This window comes from Myotis lucifugus, unplaced genomic scaffold (assembly GCF_000147115.1).
Source record: "Myotis lucifugus unplaced genomic scaffold, Myoluc2.0 scaffold_683, whole genome shotgun sequence".
In the NCBI taxonomy this organism is placed as follows: domain Eukaryota; kingdom Metazoa; phylum Chordata; class Mammalia; order Chiroptera; family Vespertilionidae; genus Myotis; species Myotis lucifugus.
Genome location: NW_005871731.1, coordinates 91,928 through 113,049, shown reverse-complemented (window position 1 = coordinate 113,049; position 21,122 = coordinate 91,928). Strand labels below are relative to the sequence as shown.

The 21,122-nt window shown below is 47.0% G+C and overlaps 1 protein-coding gene across 1 annotated transcript; it reads right to left on the bottom strand.

Annotated features, from left to right (window-relative positions):
• Positions 1-9,765: 9,765 nt before the first annotated feature.
• LOC102424992 (zinc finger protein 501-like) lies at positions 9,766-14,174 on the bottom strand. The gene is made up of 2 exons (XM_023746467.1): positions 14,124-14,174; positions 9,766-12,520 (listed from the first exon to the last, which is right to left on the bottom strand). Exons 1-2 carry the CDS (start codon positions 14,155-14,157, stop codon positions 11,265-11,267), a joined length of 1,290 nt encoding a protein of 429 aa, XP_023602235.1. The 5' UTR covers positions 14,158-14,174; the 3' UTR covers positions 9,766-11,264.
• Positions 14,175-21,122: the final 6,948 nt, after the last annotated feature.

Here is a 21,122-nt window from a genome sequence, read left to right as displayed (position 1 = left end):
CTAGCAGAGGTTTGGGCTTCCGGGAAGAAGCCTTGCCGAGCACATGGCCAACGTAAGATGGAGGGCGTAGCCCTAACCCTGGGGCAAGATGGAGGGCGTAGCCCTTACCCTGGGGCAAGATGGAGGGCGTAGTCCTCGCCCTTTCATTCCCCCCTTTGTCTTGGAACTTCCGGCTCAATCATGAGACGGACTGCATTTGTATTCCACCATAGCTAGAGGCCCCTACTGGGCACACAGAACTATCAACTGAACTATCCCTATATGCTTAACAAATGGTCCGGTGGAAGGGAAAGAAACCATTTTAGCTTTAACAACTTCTATTGAAATAGGATTTTTCTTCTTAAAATTCCTCCATGGCTATCAAAAAACCAAATTAAGATTAATTTATCTACTGTATTCAATTTGGCCTGATGTTTGCAAAAACACAACAAGAATGGTAACCGACCACCTTTGCTGGAATCTCATGGTTGAATCTTAATGTGCCCTGTAGGGCCAGGAAGCCAAGCCATCCAGCTGCCATCAGCCTGCCTGCAGTATCTGCTGAGTTAGGTGAATCCCTCACCTGTAGCAACTCCACCTGAGCCCACGCTCTAAGCTTTAAGGCCCATCTCAGTAGCCCTCCTACTCGTTGCGGTCCAGAGTGTGTGGGGGTTCCGCAGGGAAGCAGAGGCATCCTTATTGCTCCCCTTCTACTCTTACCAACCGCCAGTGATGGTAGGGCATGGGCCTGACGCTCCAGCGCCAGCCATCTTCAGGGCTCCCAAGCAGGATACCAGGCTTTCTTCATGGCATTTTTACTGGCTTTAGGTCTTTAGAGCTCAGACAGGGCTCTTTAAAACATGATACTCCAGTCAAAGTTTTCTGTTAATAAAACCACTATTAGGAACCAGTCTTATTGAATCTATGCAAAGAAATGTATTGCCATGACTTATTTAGCATTGCCAATATTTCAGAGGAATTATATAAGGAGAAAAACATACTGATCTGCTCTAAGATTTTCTGACTTTCCTTGCCAATTCCTTTTCATGGATTCTTCAGAATTATAACAAAAACAGTAACTGTTGGCATTAAACCTTCTTTCTATGCATAACCATGCCTCAGACCTTCTATTCCAACTACCCCTGACATGGGCATGGTTACGCAGGCCTGCAAGACAGTATACAGGCTGCCAACCGTCAACTGTCTCTCAACAGAGACCAAAACCTGATGGGCACTCTTCCCTGCCCAGTTGGGTACATACCCTCTTGGCAGCTAGAAACCCTTTACTTTTGGGGTTCACCCCACACAGTCCCCTTCCAGGATAGCCAACATACATTCAAACCTGCAAGAGAATCAAAGGTCAATATAACATATCAATACAATGACTAAAGTCTATTCTTGACCTTCCTATAAATTATCCTTGTCTCTTTGGAGCCATGTCCATGAGGATGCAGGCATTATCTAAGTCCATTATACGGTATTGTGGGGGCTCCCGGTAGCAGGAGTGATCGCGAGCAATGTTACCAGCATCAGGCAGGTCGAGCACGCCATAGCTTGAGCTTGAGTGGGTGGCGTTGATTTCGATCGACGCTCCATTTGGTGACGAAGTCTTCCTGGATCACGGATGGGTCCACTGGCCGGACGTGAGTGTGATGGACCCAGGTCGCAACGCCGTCTACCTTGAGAGTGGTGGGGGTCGTCAGCACCACAGTGGTTTCCCGGTGGTGCCTTCTGACGTAGACCCAATCTCCTGGTCTGTGCTGATCTCTTCGAGAGGTGGGAGTAGGGATTTTCAAAACAGTCTCTTTTCTGGCATTTGATAACCGCCGCTGCCTGCCCTTTAAAATGTATCCCAGGTCTTACTGGACCATCTCAAGGCTTTAGTTCTACCAGGACTGGGGCCCTGGGGGCGGCCAGCCCCACTCCCCCGTCTCTGCCCAAGCTGTTGGGAATTCTTGTAGCCATTTTTCCATACTGCCCTTTACTGGGGAAGCCTTCTGGTGGAGGCGATACTCATCCTCTAGCCCAGGGGTGGGCAAACTTTTTGACTCGAGGGCCACAATGGGTTCTTAAACTGGACCGGAGGGCCAGAACAAAAGCATGGATGGATTGTTTGTGTGAACTAATATAAATTCAAAGTAAACATCATTACATAAAAGGGTACGGTCTTTTTTTTTTTTTTTTAGTTTTATTCATTTCAAATGGGCCGGATCCGGCCCGCGGGCCGTAGTTTGCCCACGGCTGCTCTAACCTCATGGTCAGGACCTGAATGGGGTGGCCCCTCCCATCGGTGGCCTGAGGCCCCCCTTGTCTGAAAGTTATTTGAGCTCCAATTTTGGTCAGTAGGTCCCGCCCCAATAGTGGGTAGGGGCATTCCAGTATCACCATGAAAGAGTGGGGATACCAGCCCATTCCTAAATCTACTGTTCTTCGGGTAGTCCATGAATACTGGCTCATACCAGTTGCCCCTTGCACCCAGGACTTTTTGTTCGCCAGTTTTCCTTGCAGGGTGCGGAGGACCGAATGTTGTGCCCCAGTGTCGACAAGGAAGTCAATGGGGGTCCCCTCCACTTTAAGAGTTATCCTGGGCTCGGGTAGGGGATCCGAACCCCGACTCCCCTAGTCACTCAGTTCATCCAGCTTTATTCCCAGCCATTTTTACAGATCCTAGGGCCCGTTACCTTCCTTTAACCAGCAAGCCAAATGACAGTGGCCTGTATTATTTAATTCAGCACAGGCAGGGGGCCCATAAAATCTCTGCCCCGAGGAACTGTGAGCCCCACCCCTAAATGTCCCAATCAGACTAGAAAAGTCACAAATACCTTTTAGCTAATCAAAGTCCCTAGCAAACAAACAGCCTTAGATTAGCAATACATTCATATTTTTAAGAGACATAAACAGAAATTTCATTAGTTAAACAATTTTAAACAACAAAGATACATATTTAAGCAATACAGATCAATTTACAGAAGCAGAGACAGCATGCAATCCAAACCACAGTTTTGGGTAAACACATTATCTAGAGTCCCTGGGTCTCCAGAACACTGAGTTGACAAGTTAACTGGAACCCTCCGACCCTGGGACAGCTGTGCTGTCCCTCCCAGGCAAAGGAAAAATGTGCCCTCTAAGATCAGTATGAAACCACAGTTTCTACCTGAAATAATCGTACTTTAGAAATTGGATTACTGCTATCAGTCCCTTTTAAGACTTTGACATAAGCTATTTAACTTTTGTTTAGGGAGGGAACATATAACCTTTAATTGCCCTTAGTTTAAGGAAAGCAGGGTTTTCTAGATTTAAGAGATTAGCTTAAAAATAGTATTAAATAAATCCGAGAGGCAAGCACACTTTCTGTCCCATCCACATTTCTGCAGCAAAACTCCGCCTTAAAGCTCCACCCCTGACTAAATCAGAGGGAGGGGCCTTTGCTGTTTCAAGATGGCGGCCCCCAGGGGAGTGGCAAGTCATGTGGCTGTATTGCAGACAAACAGAAATCTCATTAGAATCAGACCGATAAGCAAAGGCATTTAGTTAACACAATTACACAATTTTTCCCAATAGCTGGCAAGTTAAATATTCAGCATTTCTCAATACTCAACCAACAGATTTAATTCTGTCCTCTAGACTTTTCATGAGGCAAATTAGAGTAAACTTTACTTTTTACTTTCAAGCGGCTCTGGAAAACCACATTTGAGCCTTGCAAAACAGGTTCTGGCCTACCTGGTCTTTTCAGATGTAAATTGACCACATTCTTTCTTTTAAGATTTTGCTACAGGTGGGAAGCGACTAGCCCAGCCGTGGGCAAACTACGGCCCGTGGGCCGTATCCGGCCCATTTGAAATGAATAAAACTAAAAAAAAAAAAAAAAAAGACCATACCCTTTTATGTAATGATGTTTACTTTGAATTTATATTCGTTCACACAAACACTCCATCCATGCTTTTGTTCCGGCCCTCCAGTCCAGTTTAAGAACCCATTTTGCCCACCCCTGGACTAGCCCCTTCCTTCACTAGAAATTGCCTTGGGAAGCCAGGCTTAGCAATCTTCATTAGCATTTAAAAACTGTTCTTTATTATGGAAATGCCAATCTTTCTGCTAGAATCTAGCTAGCATCTTTTTTTTTTCCCTTTGGGTAAATAATCAGTCTTGGGCTCCATCCTGCACATTTGCAAAGAGACTCCAGCTCAAAACTCTATCCAAAATCGGACTATGCGCACATTCGTTTTAAGCCAGCTTTTCTCTTTACACATGCACAGAAATCCCAGACGCATTTATTTGGGGAGGGGGTGACCTGTTTTTACAGATCCTCACTCAGACGCCCGACCGACTGACGTCGTGGAGCCACACAAAGGAGGGGAGAGGGCAGGCCCCCTCCCTCCACACTCGCACACTTTCACCAGACATTCATTCAGAGTTTAAACAATAACAACTTCCCAACTCCTGAGGGAGCTCTACAGCCTCCCCCAATCTCCTTGAAATGATCAATCACAATACCCAAAGGAGCATTCTGAGTCCGTCCCATAACGTCCATCCAGTAAGTCCACAGAAAACAGAAAAACACAGACATAAACAGAGGGCCCCAAAGAACAGCCTTACAACTCCATGGAAGCAACTAGACAATAGCCTTACGCCAAACTGGCGGAAGCGACCCGCCTCGTCTCAGATCCTGGAGGGGGATACACATCCCTCCGTGAGAGGAATACACGTCCCTTGTGAGGGGAATACACATCCCTCAAATCCGTGAGGGGAATACACATCCCTCGTGAGGGGTATACGCATCCCTCCTGGGGAGTGGAACGTCTTCCAACTCTCCCAGCCCGTGGTCCTTCAGCAGTGTGCCCACCTAGACCACTTCGGGCACTACAGAATTTCAGAAATGACCTCACACAGGACAGAACATATAACACACAGAACAGAATACACAACACACAGACACTTACCGCGGTCAGTCAGACTTTCCAGATCGGGGGTCCCTCGAGGGTCTTGGGGATCCCGGACGAGACCCCAAATCTGGGCTTGGTGTCTCTTCAAGGTCCCCAGGTCCAAGGTCCTGGGGACAGTCCCAGGAACCCAGAAGCCATGATAGTGTGAGGCCCTGACATAAGCCCCACAGCCCAGTCCCCTCAGCGGCTCTGCATCCACAGGAACCTGTGGGAACTAAAGGGCTATTGAGGGCCCTACCCCAGCCTCGGGGCCCAGTGATGCCCGCATTCCTCAGGGCTCAATGTCCCTCTTTTGTTCACAACCACCCACAGCCCCTTCGCCCTGAGAATGAAAGTAAAACTCCTCAGGGGAACCCTCCTCTCATCCTCTTTGTCGTCTTTAGACACAAACCAGGCCTGGGTGTCCCCACCTCCTGGCTTAGTCCCACCCACGGCCTTACCCAGCGGCACCGCAGCCCGTCTCCCTCCTCCCCCCTCACACCCTGTGCCACCCACGAGGACTCACTGTTCTGGACGCTGCGACCTGGGCTTCGGGACCTGAGTGGCGAGGGCACCCGAGGCTGGAGGGTCCGATGGGGTAAGGCTGAGTGGACTCTGTCAGTGGAGCGGAGTCGGGGAGGCAAGAAGACCCCAATCCCGCGGGTTGAGGATCAACAAGCCTCAGAGACACCCTGCCCAGTGGTGACGCTGCCTCCAACACCTCCTCCTACTCACTACCAGAGCGCTGAAGCTTGTGAGTCCGTGAACCCACAGGAACCTTCAAAATGACAGGCAGAGGAGTACGCAGGAAGTCCCGCCCTAACCGGGTGTGCAGGCACCAAAATGCTCCTAACCAGTCAGACTTGCGCACAGTGCTTTCTGGGTAATGTAGTTTTTCCAATCCCAAAGGAGGGCTAATCCCAGTCAATGACTTTGGTGTGTATTGGTGTTGAGGCACCACATCTGGTGCTGAAGGACGACATGGGACTGGAGGTGTGCTCAACTGGTCCAAACTGACAGATCTCACAGGGGAGGGGGAAGAAGAGCCATGAAATAGATCCACCAAAGAGGGAGAAAAGGGAGACATCTGTAATACTATCAACAATGAAAAATACATATATTTAAAAAATGTTTTTAAATACTATAGCCCAGCTGGTGGATCTCAGTGGTTGAGCACCAACCTATGAACCAGGAGATCATGGTTCTATTCATGGTCAAGCACATATATGGGTTGCAGGCTCAATTCCCAGGGAGAAGGGAGGTACAGGAAGCAGCCTTTTAGTGATTTTCTCTCATCATTTATGTTTCTATATCTCTCTCCCTGATATCAATAAAATATATTTTTGAATGTACATTTTAAAATCAATTATACTTAAAACAAAATTTTAAATAAGGTTTAAAACTTGCCCCTTCCAAATTGTTTTACTAGTTTATAATGAATGTTCTTGAGTATATTTGTTTCTACTCTATCCGTGTGTTGGAAATAAAGCATCATGATATACTACTGTAGTATCTTATCATGCCCATATTCAGTGCCTTAAAGTTGGCACTTTGAAGCTGACAATGAGAGTATTTACACCAGGGAAATTGACAAATACCTTGACTTCACTTATTGTATTATTGAATGCTTAAACTTAGAAAAGAATGGAGAAGAATGTTAGCAATGCAGATTAACTTAAAAGTGTATCTTACAAGTGGGATTTAATGGCCTTTAGGATTAAATTTATGGAAGAACATGCCCAGCCAGTGTGGCTCAGCTGTTGAACATCAAACCAGGAACCAAGTGGTCGTTGGTTCTAAACCCAGTCAGGGCACATGCCTGGGTTGTGAGCTCGATCTGCAGTGTGTGTTGTGCTGGAGGCAGCCAATGGGTCATGTTTCTCTTGCTCTTTGATGTTTCTATCTCTTTATTAATCTTCCTTCCTCTCTCTAAAAGCAATAAAAACAGATTTGAAGATAAATAAATAGGGAGCCACTGTGGAAGCTTGCAGCTCTGTGGTGCAGCTAGGCCACAGTGATGACCCTGCCGCCAGGAGGCACTCAGTGGCTTGTCTTTGTCCTGCTCTTCCCTCTGCTCACTGACAGCGCAGCCTCACTCATCTGGGATCTCAGGGAGCCCCACAGCCAGGCTGGCAACATCCACATGCACCCGTGGAGCTACCTCTGAACTACGGGTCACTTCATGGGCAAGAAGAGTCTGGAGGCCCCTGGCTCATCCCTGCTAGAGACAGCTCCCCACATCTCTCTGGGGGACCAGAGACTGCAGATGAGTCATGATCTGCTCAGGATTTTCCTGCTGAAGCAGCTCTGGGCATGAGCTCCAGCAGCCCAGCACCTCACACCCAGTATAGGAGGCCGCTGGTGTAAATGCTGAAGAAACGGTGTCATTAATGAGGAAGACATAACTATGTGGCTTAGAATGTGTACACCCTGGGAAGGTGCTGAAAGGGACCCAGCAGTGGCCCCATCTGGATGTAAATTATGGGCTCAAATCTCTGTTACTGCACTAGTATGATATCTGTTAGGGTCACCATGAATATCGTCAGTGCATACACCAATTATGTCTCTGCTGTAGTTTTTGCTTCCCTGTTGAAGTGAATAAAACCCTGCTCTTTACAAAATAAATAAATGAATGAATAAATTAATTAATTAATGTGTGGAAAACAATTTTGCTTCCAATATTCAAAACCTATGATTGCATATGGCAAAGAATTCATGGAATCACTGAGGAATGAGTGAAATTCAAACATACATGTTAGATGCTACACAGGACCCCTTTACCTGAAAATAATAAATTTATTTAAACAATTAGAAAAGATTTTAAGCTGACATTTTAACAAAAGAGATATAGACAGTGTAAATAAACCCATGAGAAAACACTCACTATAAAAATTTCTTATCTAAATGTAATTAAAAGGAAAGTGAGTTAACACTATTCATTTCCGGGGCTACTATTTGAAAAGGTTAACCACTGCATGTGCTGGCAGGGTAGCAGAAAAACTAGAATTTTTATATACTGTGGGTTAGTGGGAAGGCAAAGAGAATAACTCTGCTGGGTCAGTTCCGCATATCTTAAATGTAAAACATTCACCTACATGAAAACAGTTTGAGAAGTAAAACAAACATTTATATAGAGAACTAAAGGAAATATTCTCAGCGGATTTATTTATAATACCACAAACCTGGAAATAACCAAAACCATAGACAGACCAATAGATAAAGTGGTACCCATAGAACACAGTTCTTCTCAGCAATAAAATAAAAAACTTTAACTATCCACATGAACATTATTGTTGAATCACAAACTGTGTAGCATGGAGGAAACCAGTGTTTGTTAAAGACTACACACCTTCTAGTGCTTATAAAATTATGAAAATTGCCCTAACCAGTTTGGCTCAGTGGGTAGAGCGTCAGCCTGTGGATTAAAGGATCCCAGGTTCGATTCCTGTCAAGGGCATGTACCTTGGTTGTAGACACATCCCCAGTAAGGGGTGTGCAGAAAGCAGCGGATCGATGTTTCTCTCTCATCGATGTGTCTAACTCTCTATCCCTATCCCTTCCTCTCTGTAGAAAAATCAATAAAATAAAATAAAAATTATGAAAATTACGAACTATTCTATTATAAAGGGAGGAAAATGCATGACTGCATGGAGAGCTAAGAAAGGCAGCAAGCAAGATTATAAAAGGGCAGTAAGAATATACAGGATGTGGCAAGAGTAGGGGTAGAGTTGTTGGTATGGAAATTAATACAATAATTAATAAGTAATACAGCAATATTCTTCCCTGCCAGTGAGCCTCAGTTGGTTGGGCACCATCCCTTGCCCTGAAAAGCCTGGGGTTCCATTCCTGCCTGGAAGACCTGTAGGTGGCGTGAGGGAGGCAGCAGTTAGCTGTATCTTTTTCATATCGCCATTTCTTTCTTTCAAAAAAAAATATATTTTATTGCTTTTTTACAGAGAGAAAGGGAGAGGTACAGAGTTAGAAACATTGATAAAAGGAAAAAATGGATCAGCTGCCTCCTGCACACTCCCTACTGGGGATGTGCCCGCAACCAAGGTACATGCCCTTGACCGGAATCGAACCAGGGACCCTTGAGTCCGCAGGCCGATGCTCTATCCACTGAGCCAAACCGGTTAGGTCCCTATCGCCATTTCTCATTCTCTGTCACCCTCCCTTCAAAAAAAGTCAATAAGTTATTTTAAAGATATATAAAATACTTATTTTGTCCTAACCCAGCGGTTCTCAACCTGTGAGTCGCGACCCCTTTGGCGGTCGAACGACTCTTTCACAGGGGTCGTCTAAGACCATCCTGCATATCAGATATTTACATTACGATTCATAACAGTAACAACATTATAGTTATGAAGTAGCAACGAAAATAATTTTAGGGTTGGATCACAACATGAGGAACTGTATTTAAAGGGTCAGAAGGTTGAGAACCACTGCACCTCTATGGGGGTAAGAGATAAGTTTATTTCACAAGTGATGGTTTTACATCTTGATCCATATGTCCAAGCTCACCAAATAGTACACATGAGAAAAGCACATTTTGTTACATTTCAGTTATAAAGGTACCTAAATAAAGTCTTTAAAGTACTTTCAAATAAAGACCTAGATATTCCTATCTTGTTAGAAAATTAAAATGGCAATCCTATATGGGCTCTACCATCTCTTTCCTAATTTCCTGAGGACTGGCCATGTCTCAGTGGCAGCAAATATTGTCAAGCAGTGAAGACTACTGCCATCGGAATCAAAAGGAATCACAAAAGACACATCCTGGGACTGATTACAGGCTTATCCTTCCTCTAGCTTTGAGGTGTTGCCTGCTGAGCAAACCCTGAGGTGAACACCCTAGATGGGCGAAGGGAATCCAAAAAACTATCACATTATTTTTTCTGCCACTTATTTCAGCCACAGGAGACAGTGATGAAGGTCTTGAGAATGTCTGTACACAAAGATCACACAAGCCACAACCCACTGACCATTTGGGGATAACGTTGAGAAGAGGCACTTTTCATCTAATTTACTCCAGTGTTTCCCACTCACTATGAACACAGTGTTCCTGTCTAATTGTGGTTCAATCTAAATCTCAGTGTCTTACAACAAATGACACCAGTCTATGAAATTTTGTACATTATGGCACATGGCTCCTCTACTGTAGATGGGTAAGAATCCCCCAAAACACTGCTGAGAATTATGTAATAAATGCTGAGAACAGAGAAAGTGACTAAGCACAACAAAGGCCTCCTTTTCTGGGTGACCATGACATCACCAATAATAGAGGCACCAGGCTTCAAATTAGAACCACAAAGTCATGCACACTTTCTCTCAGTGCCTTGGTCAGCAACACAAAAGAAGCCAATATTGGACAAAGAGTGTTGTTCTGAAATCATGCTGTGCCTTCCATAGCACAAGTCTGGGACTCCACCGTATCTGTTCACCTCTCCATGCTGACAGAGGACTATTTTTTTTTTTTCAATCATTCCGGGGAATTAAAAGAATCAAAACAATTAAAGGTAGAAAAGAAAAAAACCCTTTACAAAAAGATCATAAACCAGAGCAGAGGACAGCAAGAGGTTTGCAGGATGGTGAATAGGAACCTGAAACAATTCATCACAGCATAAAGTGAGAACCACAATGTCCCTGGAAGAGGCAGCACTTCTTAGTTAAGATTGGGGGCTCTGGACAAAACCTGGGTCAGGTCAATTTTCTAGTCAGAGAGTAAGGAATGAAGATATAGCTAAGAGCTGAAAGTATTCATAAATTTCTCAAGCACAAGGGACAACACAGAATTCCTCTTCACTGAGCACACAGGGGTGGTGACTGATGCACACTGTTCAGGTGAGCCAGGTGGTGAGATTATTTCATCCACAAATACTCGCAGTGACATCAATGAGGTACGAGTTCACAGAAGTTAGCAAGTGCAATGCAGCTCCTTCAAGCCTCACTTGTACCTCAAACTTATGAGGAATTTCGCACGGTGTACGTTCAGATAAAAGCGGTTTATACTCAGGTAAATGGATTTAACTCTCCTGCAGTGTTGTAGAGAAAGATAAAACGTGCCCTCCACATTTAAGCCTTTTCTCCAATGTGAACTCTCAGATGTCTAACAAGGCTAAGTTTGCTGTTAAAACATTTCCTACATTTACTACACTCATGAGGCCTTTCTTCAGTGTGACTTCATTCTCTAAAGAACTTCCCACAATCACTACACTCCTACGGCTTTTCTCCAGTATGAACTATGTGGTGTTGAATAAGGTTAGACTTTCGTCTAAAGAACTTCCCACAATCACTACACTCATATGTGTTTTCTCCAGTATGAACTCTGTGGTGTGAAATGAGGTAGGATCTTTGTCCAAAGGACTACCCACAATCAGTATACTCATAGGGCTTTTCTCTATTATGAGTTCTGTGGTGGTCCATGAGCGTAGGTCTATGTCTAAAGGACTTTCCACAATAACTGCACTCAAAAGGCTTTTCTCCAGTATGAACTCTGTGGTGTCGAGTAAGGGTAGACTTCAGTCTAAAGAACTTCCCACAATCACTACATTCAAAAGGTTTTTCACCAGTGTGAATTCTCTTGTGTTCAGAGAGGTCACTGCTTGTCCTGAAAGACTTACCACAATCAGTACACTCATAGGGTTTTTCTCCAGTGTGAATTCTCTTGTGGTTAACGAGCGTATTGTTGCTCCTAAAAGATTTCCCACAATCAATACACTCATAGGGCTTTTCTCCTGTGTGAATTCTCTTGTGGTTAAGCAGCTTACTATTTCTCCTAAAAGATTTCCCACAATCAGTACACTCATAGGGTTTTTCTCCAGTGTGAACACGGTGGTGCTCAGTGAGCTGAGAGCTTTGCCTAAAGGACTTTCTGCAATCACTACACTCATAGGGTTTTTCTCCAGTGTGAACTCTGTGGTGTGAAATGAGGTCGGACCTTTGTCCAAAGGACTTCCCACAATCAGTACACTCATAGGGCTTTTCCCTAGTGTGGATTCTTCCATGTCGAACGAGGTGAAAGATTCGTTTAAAAACTTTCCCACATTTGTCACACTCATATTTCACTTCTCCAGAGCAGGCACCCTGATGCTGAACAACTTTCTGGTTTTGGCTGCCAAATTTCTCACAGTTGCAAGTCTGCTGAAAACTTTTTCCACCAAGATACTCCTGTGAAATCTCACTTCCACTGTGTGGCTTTTCAGTGTTTAGAGGGGCTTGGTGCTGGGGAAGCCCTGAGGTGACTGGGAAGACTTTCCCAACCTCCCTATTAGTTGAAGGCACCCAAGATAAATAGAAGCTGCACCTGGTCACAAAGGAGGCCCTGTCCATGTCTTCTTTCCAGATCTTCTCTACACTGGAATCCCTCTGTTGCTGGTGAGGGTTTGCACTGAAACAGAAGTCTCTCACACAAGCATCACTGAAGAAGGCTTTCTGCTCAAAGTCTGCTGCTTGGGACTCAGTCAGGTGCAGAATGTCTTTGAACAATGAGAAACACCGCTTACACAGATGGGTCCTCTGGGTTGCTGGAGCTGTCTTAGAAGCTCTGACCTGTGACTCTCCTTGTATAGATACGAAAGGTACCGGACCGACCTCCTCATCATCCATTTTATGCCAACAATCTGAAACGAGAGAATTGAGGAGGAACTGAATGTTGACTGTGGTGACAGGGGAAATCCCATTGCTAAAGTGTTTTGCACATAATACATCGATTCTATGCAATTGTCTGAAAATAAGAGATATGCAGGAAGGATATAAGAAGCTTCTGGGAAGGTCTGGGCCTCTGAAGGTCAAATATCAGTGAAGGCCTCACCAGAAACTTGGCACACACATGGCAAGACCACGTGGAAGAGAAGATACATCCCAAGCTCATTCTTCTGCTCAGCAGGGCTGGTCTGCTGATGACAGGGGCAAGCTGTGCAGAAGGTTGGTTATGTCTTATTCCAAGTGAAATTTAATAAAAGACTAGTAGGTGTTCGAGGACTACGTAAGCAGGTAGGGGCATCTCATAACACATGTGCAGGTCAATGTAGGAGAATATGGCACAGGGAGCAGTGCAGAGGGACAGGTGATGCAAAAAAATGACAAAGGTGACAGTAACAACACCAGGAAGTCACAGATGAAATGCAAGTCAGGAAAGTGTCAACTATGGGGAGAGAAGACAGAAATGGGGTGTAGCCAATGGCACCTGCCCCTAAACACTGTTGAAAATTAGCTGGTTCCTGCCCTAGCTGGTTTTGCTCAGGAGATAGAGTTTCGGCCTGTGCACTGAAAGTTCCCAGGTTCGATTCTGGTCAAGGCACATGCCCGGGTTGTGGGCTCAATCCCCAGTGGGGGACTTGCAGGAGGCAGCCGATCCACGATCCTCTCTCATCATGGATGTTTCCATCTCTCTCTCTCTCTCTTCCTTCCACTCTGAAATCAATAAAAATGTATTTAAAAAGTAAAAAATAAAAATATAAATTAGCTGGTTCCTGGTATCATCTGACCATCACCAGTATGTCATACCTTCCCCCCAGTTGTCATTTAGCATGGCCAGATCTCCTCTGAGACCATCTTGCATGTTCACCCTGTGAGGAAACCAGATTTTCCCTGAATCTTCTACTCTACTGATGCATAAACCCTAAAAATTCCACATATTAATGAAAGACAATGGAGGAGAGCAGCCAGCTCTGTCCCAGAGCAATTAGGCCCACAATAGTACTCAGCTAAGGTAATATTACAAACAACAATTGAAGAAGGGTCTAACAAGCATAGCCTATGGTTTATGTAAGTGAAGAACATAACTTGGCACAGGCTGTCATAAAGCACCTTTCCCTAGAGCAGTGGTCGGCAAACTGCGGTTTGCGAGCCACATGTGTCTCCCGAGCCTCGATTTACCGACCACTGCCCTAGAGAAAGGGGGAAGAAGGGAATGAATGTGGGTATTGTCACCCTCCCAGGGAGAGGAAGAGTAATAGGGGACCCATTAAGCTGCCTGTAATACTCCCGATTCCCAGACACTTTCTGCACTTTTTGAGGCAATGTGTGTCACGGATGTTCCTAGAGTCCATTGGTCAGGGCTGTCCACACAGCTCAGCACCAGCAGCCACAGCACATTTGACAAGACAGGGGCAGAAATTAGCAGAACGCTAGGTCTGGCTGTGGGAGAGAGAAAGCTATGTTTTTAGAATAAAGGAAGAAAGAGCATCACCTCAGGACACTGGGACAATGTGAAGCTCTTACCTGCACATGAGACAAGTGCAAACACTTCCAGCATCACATCGCAGTACAGAAGTCTCTGAGCCTCATCAAGGAGACCCCACTCCTCCTGAGAGAAGGCTATGGCCACGTCCTCAAAGTCCATATCCTGTCATAATAGGGAGAGTTCAGTCCATGATCAGCTTCTCTCCTAGGCTTTACTTTCGTCATACTTCTCACTCTCCATATCCATCTACTCCCTCTACTCCCACATCACAGAAAATAGCAGGTCTTGCATTCAACAGAGTCACTCGCTTCTTATATTCCTACTGATACTGTGTCATCCCAGAGCAATAGAGCAGATACCCAGATTGATTATACCTGACCTCAGGGCATCACATTTAGGGTCAATGCAATGGGTGTCACCAACATAGGGTACAGATAAATGTTGGCCTTAAAGCAAGATGTGAGTGATTTGACTCTGGTCTTGTGGGGCAATATCCTTGTTGTCTAACAGATTCTCCTTCCAAGACCCCGAAAAACAAGCATCACTCGTCAACCTTTCTACTCCAGTCCTAGGGTGTTGAGGCCAACACTTTGTGCTACCTGTTCCACATAATTCTTCCTATCCCACTTCTCTCATGCAGCTTCATTCCCAGAGTCACAACTTCAAAGAAAACACATATATGCCATGAAGAGGAGGGGATGTTTTCTAACCACCTTCTTTTCAACATTCTAACTCACCTCCTCTGTAATGTATTCCTCTCTTACCCTTCTCCCTTCCCCATGTCAGTAGAGATATTCAAACCCAGGTGACACTGATGTATGCTATCCCATTCCTATTGATCAGAGTATCAGCCCAACAACAACAGGCAGATGTGCACCTATGACACCTAAATACTGGACCTGGCATGTAGCGCCACAACACCTGTCTTTTCAGGAGTTACCCTAAAATTGCCCATGTTGTGTCATCCAGTTATCACCAGAAGTGGACTCAACCTTCATTCCCTCTATGTCAATATAAGGGATCCGTGGCCATCAATTCACATTTGCTCTCCAAAAGCACATCACTCCTTCTCCCACACCTCTCTCACACCTGCACTCCCATAGCCCCAGCTCCCATAGTCATCTCCTTGGTCTTAGTCATTACTCAGCATGTGTGTTCCAGAGTTGCATGGCAAGTTCAAACAGTATCATGTACTAACCTGACTCTGAATGCCCACACCCAAGACACAGCCTTCAGTTAAGGTATTAGGCCTCCCTCCCAACTTGTTTTTTCCTTCAACCTCACCTATTGAGAACCACATCAGATCTCAGTTATCCAGAGCCCAATTCTACTGGTACTGCACTTGATGTCCTTTCTCCACTCACAGCCTTCAGTATTCAAGTCCCACTGCCTATGGTCCTCTACCCCATGCCCAGTGATTCTCACCGATGCCCACTCATGCCCATCAGCAAATCAACCAAACTGGATGCAATAAACCAGGCCACACAAAGGGTCACAAGAAATCCTGATGAGTGTTTAAGAAGTAAATATGCACCAGCCACAGTCTCACCTTTTTTGAATTACTCTTCCACCTCCAACAAAAAAAAAAGAAAAAAAAAAGGTGATCTACAAATCCTCCCTGGTCCATACTCTTTTACTATTTTTTTAAGTAGTCTTCATCTTGAACTACTACTCAGAGTTCCAGATGGTCATGAACTGGTCTCTGAAAATTCTCATATCCTAATAAGAAAAAATAAAAGATTTTATATTTCTCATGAACATTACGTTTCCCACTATGACTTTCTCCATCTCAGTTGATGGTGCTTTCATACCTTCAGGTGCTAAATCCAAACCTTTACATCATCTCTGATTCTTACCTCTCTCTCCAATCCGCAAAATTAGAAAATCTTTGTGACCACACCTAAATCACTGAACCAAAATGCAACTGCTTCTTCCACATCCAAAACCACCATTGTGCTCCAGTTACCCTCACGCTCACCAACACTATCACAGCAGCTTCCATCCTCGGCTTCCTACCGTCCTCACACCCATACTGTGCAGCATGCTGCAGTCACAGGGAGTCTAATGAAACCTGGGTCAGATCACCTGTTCTACTGCTCCAATTACCCCAATGACCCCATCACCAGCAGAACAGAAACCCAAGTGGTCACAAAGCTCCTCTGGACTTGATTCCAGTCCTACTGATTCCAGTTCCTCTTTTTAAAAAATGGGCCCCTGCTCGTCCCTGAATCAGCTTAGTCTTCACTTCAAGCCTTTGCATATCCTGGAACCCATGCATGGAAGGACCTGTCACACACAATTCCACTGGCTGCCAAAATCAGGTGCCACTCATATGACCCTTGACCTGGACTTAGGGTTCTGGGCTCGGTGTCTCTTCAAGGTCCCCAAGTCCAAGGTCCCCCGAGAAGAGGGGCTGGACAGCCCCAGGACCCCACTGTCTCAGAGGCCACGATAGTGTGAGGCCCTGACATAGCCCCACAGCCCAGTCCCCTCAGCGGCTCTCACCTGCAGGCCGAGGGCCTGGCACCCACCCCAGGACCCAGGGGCTCAGGCCCGAGGTCCAGCGCCTCGGAGATGCCGCCTCCCTCAGAGCTGGTCCTCAGGGCGCCTCCTGCTGGGTCGCTGTGTTCACAGCCCCTCCTCCCGCCCTCACTGCCGCCCTCTCTCCTGGAGGCCGCTCCTCCTCTGGGCGTTTGGGGAACGTTTAGACCCGCATTTCAGCCTCATCCCTCTGCTGTTCACAACCACCCGCAGCCCCGTGGCCCTGAGCATGAAAGTAAAACTTCTCCCGGGAACCGGCTCTCACCCTCTTTGTCGCCTTTAGACACAAACCAGGACTGGATGTCCCCACCTCCCGGCTCAGTCCCCCCACGGCCTCCCCTGGCTGTCCTGCAGCCCGTCGCCCTCCTGCCCCCTCTCACCCCGGGTCCCCCATGAGGACTCACTGTGCTGGACGCTGCGCCCTGGGCTGCGGGACCTGAGCGGCGCCGGGAACAGAGGCTGGAGGGTTCAATGGGGTGACGCTGAGTGGACTCTGTCGAGGAGGCACTGTCGCCCCAATATCGTAGGTTGCGGCTCAACAGGCTCAGACACACCCTGCACAGCGGGGCGCTGCCTCCCTCGTCTCCTCCTTGTCCCGATGAGCGCGCTGAAACCCGGGAGCCGGTGAATAACCGGCGAAGAAGTAAAAATGTCCGCCGGGAAGAAGACTGCGGAAGTTCCGCCCTAACCGGATGCGCTGGCACCAAAATGCCCGGCGTGTTCGCATTGCTTTCTGGGTAATGTAGTTTTGTCAACCGCCCAGGAGCGGACTAGCTTTCCAGCCTAGGATCCTGAAGAACAAGGTGTTGTAGAGCTGCCAGGGGCGCTGGGGAAGGAGAAGATGGGACCAGAGGCCTGGTTCACTGGGACAGACTGACAGACCTCCCAGGGTGAGGGGTTGGGAGAAGAATTCCTGATCTGCGCTCTCTAGGTGAGACTCCACAAAATAAAATGAATGTGTTGTTACCTAACAGGAACGGATCAAATTTCTGTAATTAGGTTGATGGGAACAAAATAATTTTAGAAGTGTGGATAGACAATAATAAAACTAAGTGGTTAATTTTCATTTATAATCATATAGAAACTGTGTGTTGAACAAAAGCTGGCCCGAATAGCCATTTATTTCCAGGAGCCACATCAGTGTAGCGACTGTGGAACTGAGAGGCCTAGACTCAGCTCTCAAACCCAGTACAGACTCTCAGACCCACCCCTTTCTTGTTAAGAAATTGGGCTCAGCCAAGTTGCACACCTGTCACCAGGTGCACTCCTCTCACCAGGCGAGGGTGTACCATCAGACACTCTCACACCACGTGTACAACAGATGGGGGCAGTTTTAGGTTTATGTTGTGTACTTCTCTGATTTTCCGCTACTGGGTTGGTGCTGCTGCCAATACAGTGACCTGCTGATAGCTAAGAGTCACTTGCTTAGCTCAGCGGCTTGAGTGGGCACCACTTAAAACCCTCCAAACAGGCCTGCCTGGCCAGTGCTGATGCCCAAGTTGTGGGCTCCATCCCCAGGGGTGGCCTGTGGGAGGCAGCCAATCCATGATTCTCTCTCATTGATGTTTCTATCTCTCCCTCTTCCTTCTACTCTGAGAGAAAAAAAAAAATGTATGTATGTATATATATATATATATATTAGAAAAAGATAGGCCTCAATGTTGTGTTGCTTTTCTCTAAGGATGCATATAGGTGGGTGTCTGTTGCAAAAAGGGTCTCTGCTGGTGTTTATGGTGTGAGTTGAGCTGCGATGTGGGAATCCCTACGGCCTTTCCAAGACATGTTAAACCTGCTGAGGGGCCACAGAGCTGCCGGGCACCCCATCACTTGCTTTACATCCCTGTGCTGTGCCTCACTTTGCTCAGACTCCAGAGTCCTCAGGTGTCTTCATCACCTAGGCCACTGGGTCAGCATGTCTTTTAGTGGCTATAGGTCTCACAGCTGGGCCCTTTGTTGGAGTCACTTCTGTGCAGCTATGTTTTTGGAAGTGAGCAGTGCATGGGGGCCCTTCATCCTGGGGGAATGAGGGTACATGCATGGGGGCGGGGCCTGCCCAGAGGGTGCCCCAGGACACATCCTCTCCCTCCCCTCTTCCTGTACTAGGAACTTGGACACCTCCCAGAAGTACCTGGAGGAGCTGGTGGGGGAGAACATGGCTCTTGAGGCTTCACAGGTCCAGAGGATGAACCAGCCCGCCCACCTGAGCTGGGAGCTGGAGCAGCTGTGAGAAGGTAGGCAGCAGCCCCTGGCACCAGGGAGCCAGCCTAGCTACGGTTTCTCCCTCACCCAGGGAGCTCAGCCCTGGGCTCTGAATCTCCTGGGTCAGCCCATCCTCACCCAAGTCAATAGGGTTTTATTCAGGGGCCATTTGGAACTGTTCCATTGCCATTCTTTCCACAGAGAACATGAATGGTCTGGCAGCCTGGAAGTCAGGACATAAACCACAAAGTGTTGCCATATTTCTCAGCTCCCGTGTGGACAGTCCCAGGAGCTTCCAGATGACAGCACGCTGGCACTCAGAGGATGCCTTAGATCCGTCCACAGGGGATTGAAAGCTCTGAATGGCAGGAGCCTTCCCCAGTGGTCACTGACCTCCATTATAACAGTAGCCTGGGCATGATTTCCTCCATTCCTGTCATAATCGGCCAGATGGTGGAGTCTGCTCTCTGTCTCCCTGGGCAGGGGTTGCTAACTGTCTGCTTTTGGGGCCTCTCCCTCTCCCTCTCATGTCTGGGACCCTCCTAGCACCCAGTCAAGGTGTGCAGTTGGCCAGGGGAATGTGGGTGGAGTGGCAGGTGGTGCAGCAGGGGAGCCTGGGCACCCAGCAAACAGGAAGCCAGACCCTGTGCTCAGCACCAGCAGGCGTGCACCTGAGAGTGCAGGGAAGGTGTTCTTAGAGCTCTGCAGAGCACAGGAGGGCTTTGGGCTGGTTTGGGGAGGGGCTGCTTTTCCAATTCTGACCAACATTCCTAAGCATCATGGAGAGGCTGTTGAAAGCAGCTGGATATTTCTTCTCTTCAAGGGATCCCATCAGCTTCAAACCTAGTCAGTTCATTGAACTGTGAATCTGGGTGAGAAATTAGTACTTTCTGTGGTTGGGTGTCCTGGCACTCCTGGGGCTCGGAATGGGTAAAACGGGAATCCCTGCTCTGGGAGTTTAGGGTCATGGGCAGGACACTGCCCCCTGATGCTGGTGGCAGGGACCCTCTCAGACCAAATGTTTGTCATAGACCAGGGTGGCTGGTGGGGTTGGAAAGCCCCCCCTGATGCGGACACTCCATGTAGTTTGTGAGCCCTTGCAGGCCAGTGCCCGGGACATCTTGGTGTTTCCACGCCTGGTGCTTAGCTGGCAGCCCAGGAACAAAGTGTGCAGGAACTTTTGCATGGATGGTGTGGTGGGTTCTTGATTTACAAAGACTCGTCTTTGAGTCCTAGTTCCTCCACCTGCTGGCCAGGTGGCCTCTTTTAAAACTCAGTTTTCTTGCCCTAACCGGTTTGGCTCAGTGGATAGAGTGTCAGCCTGTGGACTCAAGGGTACCAGGTTCAATTCCAGTCAAGGGCATGTACCTTGGTTGCAGGGACATCCCCAGTAGGGAGTGTACAGGAGGCAGCTGATCGATGTTTCTAACTCTCTATCCCTCTCCCTTCCTCTCTGTAAAAAAAATCAATAAAATATATTTTTAAAAAAACAAACTCAGTTTTCTTATCTGCAAAATGGGGGCAATGAAGCTGCCTCACAGGATTGCTGTGCGTGTCTCATGAGAGGAGACAATGAAGCTCTACGCCAGCCTGGCCCACAGGGTGCCAGCATAGGATGGCTGTCCTCGCGCCCTGGTTGATTAAAAACATTCATTGCTCTGGCTCTGGGGGTGCTCGTAAGCATAGCACCCAGGAGAGAACCATTGCCTGTTTTCTCCATAAACAGTTGTATCATCATGAGAGCCTGTGGGGCGCTGGCCTTTAGGGTAAAGATGCTGGTCATCGGGTCCGCTGCTGCCCTTGGAGGTCCCTCACCATTACTTCCCAGGAGTGCAGCGCCCTGGTGTGAGGTATTGAGAGTCAGGAGGTGGGCGGTGGTGAGTGCAGGTCAGTGGGAACGTATCAAATGCCATAGAACTGTAAGCTGGAAAATGGTTAAAACGGTGAACTCTGTGTTGTATATATTTCACCCCAATTTTCTCCAAATATATATTTTTATTGATTTCAGAGAGGAAGAGGGAGGGACAGAGAGAGAAGCATCAGTGATGAGAATCATTGATTGGCTGCCTCCTGCATTCCCCCTACTAGGGATAAAGCCTGCAACCTGGGCATTGCACCATGACTTCCTGACTCATGGGTCAATGCTCAACCACTGAGCCTCGCTGATCAGGGTCACCCCAATTTTTAAAAGTATTATTTTGAAAGTGAAGGCTACAAAGGTACCATTTGAATGAGCACAGGTTGTGACTTAGTGGAGTTGTAGGCGGTTAGTGTCCTTTATAGCCTTGTCAGGACGC

Bases quoted from the DNA above. Each gene is read 5' to 3' on its own strand.
- LOC102424992 (XM_023746467.1), bottom strand. From the start codon at position 14,157: ATGCTGGAAGTGTTTGCACTTGTCTCATGTGCAG. The intron at 12,521-14,123 runs GTAAGAGCTTCA...CTCTCGTTTCAG, and splicing joins TGCACTTGTCTCATGTGCAG to ATTGTTGGCATAAAATGGAT.